The sequence below is a fragment of the Chrysochloris asiatica genome, unplaced genomic scaffold (genome assembly GCF_000296735.1).
Source record: "Chrysochloris asiatica unplaced genomic scaffold, ChrAsi1.0 scaffold00044, whole genome shotgun sequence".
Lineage (NCBI taxonomy): Eukaryota > Metazoa > Chordata > Mammalia > Afrosoricida > Chrysochloridae > Chrysochloris > Chrysochloris asiatica.
Genome location: NW_006408562.1, coordinates 8537212 through 8545889, shown reverse-complemented (window position 1 = coordinate 8545889; position 8678 = coordinate 8537212). Strand labels below are relative to the sequence as shown.

Below are 8678 nucleotides of genomic sequence, written 5' to 3'. Positions count from 1 at the left end.
TAACCTGGCAATGAAACAATATACTATAGGATAAATGTAAAGCTAATGTTCTCCCATGTAAACTATAACATAATTCACAATAAAACAGTTAAAAAAAGAAATTGAGCTGAGGATATGAACAGACACATCCGTCACCAAAGACATTCAGGTAGTCTACAAACATATGAAAAAATGCTCACAATCATTAGCCATTGTTGTTGTTATGTGCCGTTGAGTCAATTCTCACTCATAGGAACCGTGAATAGGGTTTCCACGGAGCAGCTGGTAGGTTTGAACTACCAACCTACGAAACTTAGCAGTCCAATGCTTATCCTATAGCACCATACCAGGAGTCTGACTAGCCATTAGAGAAATTCACATAAATAAATCCTGGTGTGACGCTGTAGGATCAACAAAGGACTGCAAACAACAAGACTGGCTGTTCAAACCCAGCAGCTGCTCCTCAGAAACCCTATACAGGGTCACTACGAGTGGGAAAGGACTCAATGGCATTTAGTAACAACAACGCTGGTCTGATAGCTCTGCAGGTTTTGTAGTTCTGAAGCTGAGCCCACCTGAATCCAAGCATCAAAGCGGCTCTGAGCAACTGGAGAGCAGAATGAACTGAGGGTGAACGATAGAGGGGGCCGTCCACACCTCTGTTCACCAAGGGAGGATAAAGAAAAGGAAGAAATGGCACCTTTCCTGTCACCTGTGTGAATCTGCTCTGCTAAAGTGGAGGGTGCACAAAAAAAGAGAAGATTCACAAGAAGATGGATTGACAAAGTGGCAGCAGCAACAGGCTCAAACGTAACAATTGTGAGGACTGTGCAGGGACAGTCAGTGTTTCGTTCTGTTGTCCATAGGGTCTCTAGAGCCAGTAGACTGAGCAGCACCAAACAACAACAAAATGCATCTTGCTAATAATAAAACTGCAAAAAAGGCTATTTCCTACATTATCACTGCCACTACTTTAGAAAAAAAATGTAAAAATCCTTCCTAAGAAAGTATGGAAAACTATATTCATGAGGCAACTAACCCATTCGCAATCACTAAAGAAAGCTTTTTCATTCATCAGCAACTGGCTCAATCTAATAAACTTAAAAAAACATTTACACTGTCTTCAAAAAGTTTGTGAAACAGGGAATTTAAATGATAAAAATTAAAACAACAAACTTTATTTCTCAACATAGGCCCCATCAAACTCAAGACACTTTTGTAAGTGACGGTTATCAGTCCATGCCTAAAGAATGGAGGGGCTTGGGAATTTAACCCATGTAATTTCAATTTTTTCTATATTATTACCTGGGGAGAAAAAATAGTTGTTCTTTAAAGAAAAATAAGTGTCCATCCATAAAAGTCAGTCTAATAAGGAGCCAAATAAGGATTGTTAAGTTGAATGTTTTCCATCATAACTCTCAAAAAATGGCCCTGTTTGACAAGGGGCCTGAACAGAGACATTGCCTTAGTGGAGAAGCACTCTCTGATGAGGTTTTCCAGAGTGTTTTTCTGCTAAAGTTGTGGCTAATTTTCTCAAAACACTCTCATAATTAAGCTGATACTACTATCTTTCTTTGGCCCTCCAAAGCAAAATCCCTGGAGCGCCCAAAAAGCCCAGTTGCCATGACCTTTGCTCTTGATCAGTCTGCTTTTGCTTTGACTGGACCACTTCCATCTATTGGTAGCCATTGCTTTGATTGTACTTTATCTTCAGAATCTGTCCTAATACAGTCATGTTTCATTTACTGGTACAATTCTTCAAAGAAATGCTTCAGGATACTGAGGCCACTTGTTTAAAATTTCGATTGAAAGATATGCTCTTGTTTACAATTGATCTGATTACAACTTTTCCACCCATCAAAAAAGACGTTTGCTTAAACTTTTCAGTCATAATTGTGTAAGCGCCACCATTCGAGATGTCTATACTGTCGTCTGTTGTTAATTGTGTTGCTGTTGTGAAGTGTCATCAAGTCGGTTCTGACCCATAGCAACCCAGATAAGGCCTCTTTTAAAACTTACGTCTTTTCCTTCTTAGTGCCTCAAACTAGATTCCGTTCAAACATGCAGTAACTACTTAGTACAAGCTTACTTCAGTGCAAAAAAACTAGAAATTCATGCATAGTTTTTTTCATAGCACATTTTCCACAAACTTTTTCAAGACCCCTCGTGAAAATATCAGACGAAAAATGACCTGACACTAAGCAACTGTTGTGTTGTTGAATGCCGTCGAGTCAATTCCAACTCATAGCAACCCTGTATAGGGTTTCCAAGGAGCAGCTGGTAAGCTTGAACTGCCAATCTTGTAGTTCAAACGGCTTTGCAGTCTGGCGCATTAGCACACAGCACCACACCAGGACTCCTACCAGAAGTATTTTTCCTAAATTTGCTATATCCCTATGATGAAGCCTTTACTTGAAAATAGTCATGTGTTGTTATTTGTGTCAGGTGCCATGGAGTTGATCCCCACTCACTGCAACCCTATGTACAACAGAATGAAACACTGCCTGGCCTCCCCCAGGCTCAACCCTGCCACCAGGTCTGAGCCCACTGTGGCAGCCACTGTGTCAGTCCATCTCATTAGGGTTCTTCCTCTTCTGCATTGCTCCTCCACTTTATACACATGATGTCCTGGCCCAGGGACCGGGCCTTCCTGATACCATATCCTAAGTACAAGAGACCAAGTCTCGTTTTTATCACTCCTAAGAAGCGATATGGCTGTACTCTAGCTGTACATCTGGCAATCCACAGTCCTTTCAATATTCTTCACCAATACCCTCACTCAAATGCATCGAATCTTCTCTTCTACAGTCTTATTTGTCTAGCTTTCACATGCACATGAGACAACTGAAAATACCATAACTTGGGTCAGGCTCACTTTAGTCCTCAAACTGACATCTTTGCTCTTTAATTTTTAGCCTGCTGCAAATTTGCATAATGCAATGCTTTTTTTTGATTTCTTGACTGCTGCTTCCATGAGTATTGATTGTGGAATAAAGTAAAGGGTTCTTTTGGAGCAGATTTGCAAAATACATTACTTTCTAGAGTTTCTTGACAGTAGAACCAAGCAAAATTAAGTCTTTCACAACTTCACTGTTTTCTCTGTTTATCTAGATGCTACTAATTGGCACAAGTATGGAGATTTTGTGTGTGTGTGTAAAAAGAATTTTTTTTTTTTTTGGGGCAAAGGATACTTTCTTATTGTGATGAAAGCAATAATCTTATCTTCATCAATAAATATTTTAAGTACTCTTCTCTTCCAGAAAGCAAAGTAATGTGACCTGCATATCACAGATTGTTCATGTGTCTTCCTCCAATTCTGGTACCGTGTTCTTCACAGAGTCCAGCTTCATGAGTAATCTGCTCAGGATACAGATTAAGTATGGATACAGTATATATATTTTTTAACGTCAATTATTTTATCCCTTCATAGATGATATCCTAGATGCACAACTTTGTGAAGAATGGGAATTCCAGAACACTTATCTGTACTCTTGAGTAACTTGTACACAGACCAAGAGGCAGTCGTTCACAACAAGGAGACACTGAATAGATTAAAGTCAGGACAGGTGTGATGGAAGATGAGCCCCTCACGTTGTAAGGAACTTGAAGTACAACTGTGGACGAGTTCCTCCTCAGAGTCAACTTGATCGCGATGACACAAACGGAGTAAAACTTTCCAGACCTTTTTACTGATGGGGCATGACTCAAAACGAGGAGAAATCCACTAATAATCAGAACATAGAATGTACAAAGTATGAATCTAGGAAAATTGGAACTTGTTAAAAATGAAATGGAATGCATAAAGATCAGTATCCTAGGCATCAGTGAGCTGAAATCTGTCTTGAAGTATAATGATATCTGGGATAGTATATAGTAGCAATACGCCTACAAGAAAGACAAGTTAAAACCACTATTTTAATCAAATTTATGTACCAACCACTCAAGCTAGTAAAAATGAAAATGAAGAATTCTGATAAGCAATTGACCACAAGGTTGGTTTGAAACACAAGGTTGGCGGTTCAAACTCACCAGATGCTCCTCAAAAACCCTATACAGGATCACTATGGGTCGGAACAACAATAATCAATATGTTTAGTCTGAAATTGATCAAACATGCAATCAAGATGGACTGACAATTACTGGCAATTGGAAGGCAATAGTTGGAAACAGAGTAAGGATCAGCTGGAAACAGAGTAAGGATCAGATATGGCCTTGGTAATAGAAATGATACTAGAGATCGTGTGACAGAATTTCGCAAGAATATGACTTCTTCACTGCAAATACCGTTTTTAAACAACATAAAAAACAAGGAGCTCTGGTAGCGTAGTGGTTACTACTACTATTAGTGGAGACTATTAATCTCATGGTAAGCAGTTTAAAACTACCAGCGGTTCCGTGGGCGAAAGATGAAGCTTGCTGCTCCCGTAAAGATTTACAGTCTTGGAAACCCTGCACAGAGACACTATGGATCAAAACCGACTCCACGGCATATAATCACCATGACCATACACATAGACCTCACCAGATGGCATATACAGTAGCAGACTGTGGAAAAGATCGTCAACTGCTCATATGCGAGTTCAGGCCAAAGCTGAAGAAAATTAAAACTAGTCTGTGACAGCCAAAATATGACCTTGAACAAATTCCACCAGAATTTAAACATCATCTCAAAAACAGATTTGGTGTATTAGACATCATTTGGTGTATAATGACCAAAGATCAGAAGAGTTGTGGAATGACATCAAGAACATGATACAGGAAAAAGTCATTAAAAAGACAAGAAAGAAGGATCAAAATGACATGAAAATGGATGTCAGAAGGGACCGAGACTTGTTCTGCAATGTAGAGATGCTAACACAAATGGAAGAAATGAGGCAGTAAAAGAGCTGAACAGAACATTTCAAAGGGCAGCTCGAAGTCTTAAAGTCAAGTATCATAATGAAATGTTCAAAGACCTGGAGATAGAAAACCAAAAGGGAAGAGCACACTCAGCATTTCTCAAGCTGAGAGAAATGAAGAAAAAATTCAAGGCTTGACTTGCAATATTGAAAGGCAAAATATTGAATGATGCAGACAACATAAAACGAACATGAAAGGAGTACACCGTTCTACTGCACTAAGAGGAAATGGGCGATGTTCAGCCACTCCAAGAGCTAGCATATGATCAAAAGCTAAATGTACTGAAGGAAGAAGTCCAAGGTACACTGAAGGCATTGGCAAAGAACAAGGCTCCTGAATTGATGGAATACAAATTGAAAGGTTTCAACAAACTGAGGCAGCACCAGAAGCACTCACTCATATACATCAAGATTTAGAAGACAGGTACCTGTCCAAATGACTGGAAGAAACCCATAGCTGTGCACATTACAAAGAGAGGGGAACCAATGGAATGTAAAAATCATCAGACAATACCAATATCACAGGCAAGTAAAATTTTGCTAAAGATAAGTCAAAAACAGCTTCAACAGTATATTGACAGGAAACTGCCAGAAGTTCAAGATGGATTCAGGTGAGGATGTAGAACAAGGAATATCACTGCAGTTGTCAGATGAATCTTGGCTGAAAGCAGCAAATACCAAAAGGTACTTACCTGTCCTTTATTGACTACGCAAAGGCTTTCAACTGTGTAGAGCATGACAAGATATGGACAACATTGCAAAGAACGAGTACTCCAGAAGAACTTAATTGTGCCTGATGAGGAACCTACACATAGACCAAGAGGCAGTTGTTCAAACAGAACAAGGAGACACTGAATGGTTTAAAATCACTGAATGTGAAAAGGACTTAAAATATTTACTGATGATGACCAAAGACAACAGCCTTCAGTATGGGTTGCATCTCAACATTAAGAAAACAAAAATCCTCACGACTGGACTAATAAGTAACATCATGATAAATGGAGAAAAGACTGAAGTTGTGAAATACTTCATTTTGCTTGGATTCACTATCAACACTCATGGAAGTAGCAGTCAGGAATTCAACAACACATTGTGCTAGGCAAAGCTGCTACATAAAGACCTCTTTAAAGTGCTTAAGAGCAAAGAGCTGTTTGATGACTTAGAGTGTGCCTGATCCAAGCCATGATATTTTCCTAATAATCTCATATACATGTGAAAATTGGAAAGCGAATACGGCAGACCATAGAAGACCACTTTGAGTTAAGGTACTGGAGAAGAATATTAAAAGTACCATGGACTGTTAGAAGAACAAACAAATCTGTGCTGGAAGAAGTACAACCAGAATGCTCCTTAGAGGCCACGATGGAGAGTCTTCATCTCTCATATTTTAGACATATTACCACGAGGTACTAGTCCCTGAAGAAGACTATCATGCTAGGTAAAGCAGTGGTGGTGGTGGTGGTTGTGTGCCATTGGACTGGTTCTAACTCACAGTGACTCATCCTGTACAGTGTTTCCAAGGCTGTAAATCTATATTGGAGCAGAAACTTTCATCTTTCTTCCATGGAGAGTATGGTAGATTTGATCTGCTGACCTTATGGTTAGCAGCCCAGCTTGTAATCCACTATACCAGGGGTGGGGAACCACCAGCCCCCAGTCTGTATAAGGCCCATGAAATCATTCCGGTCTGGCCCTGCCAAGGTAACCGTAGTTCTAGCCATTCACGTTGTTAAGTGCCGTCGAGTGGTTTCCGACTCACAGCAACCCAGGATAGATTTTCCGAAGAGCAATTGGTAAGTTTGGACCGCTGACTTTGTGGTTCAAAACAACCTTGTGGTCCTGTGTTTATCCTACAGCGCCATACCAGGAATACTTTAGGGGTGAATTAACTAAATGTTAATTAAGTATCTGACCAAATATAGCAGGATAACTTTTAAGTTACTTTGTATGGCCCCTGAATGATGCTATAAATTTTGGCAGAAAAAAGGTTCTCCACCCGCTACATGAAGCAAAAAAGAGAAAATGAGATGGATTGGTACAGCTGCAGCAGCAATAGGCTGAAGCTTACAAATGACTGTGAGGGTGGAGTAGGACTGGGTAGGGTTTGGTTGTGTTGTGTACAAGGTCGCTGTGAGTAGGAACTAACTCCATGGCTCCTAATACCAACAACATACCTCCCTATAGGTTAACCAGTAGTTGATACCCACCCAGAGGGCTATTGTAGGAGGAAAGCAATTGCTGACATTCCTTGAGGAATCAACAACCTATGAGAAGAATAAAAAAGGTTTTGAAAGTCTTTGGACATCCACCCCATGTTCCAAATCCCTACAAAGTCCTGTTTCCCCTTAGGTACTGCCTCCTAAAGTGTATGTAGACACACTAAACCTCGCTTGCGTCACCAAACCTGTCTCCAAGAAATTCACTTTTCTTCGCACCACACAGCAGAACCACCATTTTGAGAAAACTCAATTCAAAAGTTGACTCTTTGAAAGGGGAAAAATTTGTTAACAATACTGTTAAAATTCTAACTACAATGTTCAAGATAAACAGAAGAAGCAAATTATCAGCAGAAGGAATAAGAAGACATCACTACCGAGCCACAAAAACGCAATCTGACCCTGTAAGATATGTAGTTCTGTAACGTTACACTGGCAGATCCTCAAGGTACCTTCTATCTCTTTTGATAATAAATTTTCCCAAATGTTTCATTGTTTAGAAAAATGACAGTCACCTCTGTAAACTCACTTTTTTTGTAAGCTTCAGTACTTGCAGGCTACAAATCCAGGTTTCTAATAAAGTGTACATAGATAATATATATGAAAATGGCAGTTGCTTATTAAATAACCAAAATGACACATTTCAGAGAGGAACTAGAAAATAGCTAATACATGCTGGTACTTACTACATGCCAGGCAATAGCAAAAGCACTTGTCTATACGAACTTATCTGACTTAGGAAGCAGGTGCTTATAAATTATGTCTATACACAGAAATTTAAATGTATGTCCATGAAAGAAAAAAATGCATAAAAATACACACCAAACTGATCACAGCAGTTAAGTGTTGGGAGAAAATTATGATTGGGGTGAGTGGTCACAGAGAATTTCCACTTTGTAATCTATAAATTTTTAAGAAAACAGTTACCTATTCCTAATGTATTAAAATGTTATAAAGAAAATGCACCAGGTATGAAAAAAACTAAAATGCACAAGTTAAAGAAACACAGAATTAAAACCAGAAGTTTTACTTGCACATACAGAACACATAAGTGTCCACCTGAGTCATCCAAAAAGGGAGTGCCAGATGAAACTTTGCAAAGGACCAGAATTTCAGAAGCTCACGATACCTGGTTGCTTGCCCCAGACCCAGCTCTCCAGGATTGATTTGGCCCTATACACAGGCGCAGGAGGTTCTTCATCATCCTTTTTCTCTTTGTCATTCAGATCTTCTTTCTTTGTTCCACTTTGACTATCAACACCATCATCTACAGAATTAAAAGCAAAATCTGTAAATTGCTGTTAAAAACAAAATATCCAGTTCTCATTCTCTCAGGAAACAGCTCTCCCAGAAATGAGCTCACAATGTACACCACAATTCACAAACTGAATGACTACGGAAGGGTAAAAAGACCTGATTACATGAGCCCAACTATGATAGGTATACTTTGATTTTGTGGAGAAATCAATATGTAACTCACAGTCTCCTTTAAAATGTGTCTTTCAGAGTAATATTCTATTTGTAACAAAAAGGGGGGGAATAATAGCGTAATGGTAACAAAATGGGCTGCGAACTGCAAGGTTGG

At 39.3% G+C, this 8678-nt stretch overlaps 1 protein-coding gene across 1 annotated transcript in view; it reads right to left on the bottom strand.

Annotated features, from left to right (window-relative positions):
• HERC2 (HECT and RLD domain containing E3 ubiquitin protein ligase 2) overlaps positions 1-8678 on the bottom strand; it is a 259545-nt gene that overhangs the window by 231431 nt on the left and 19436 nt on the right. The window contains exon 3 of the mRNA XM_006861873.1: positions 8223-8360. Within this exon, the coding sequence (XP_006861935.1) occupies positions 8223-8360 (138 nt within the window). The remainder of the gene's footprint in view (positions 1-8222; positions 8361-8678) is intronic.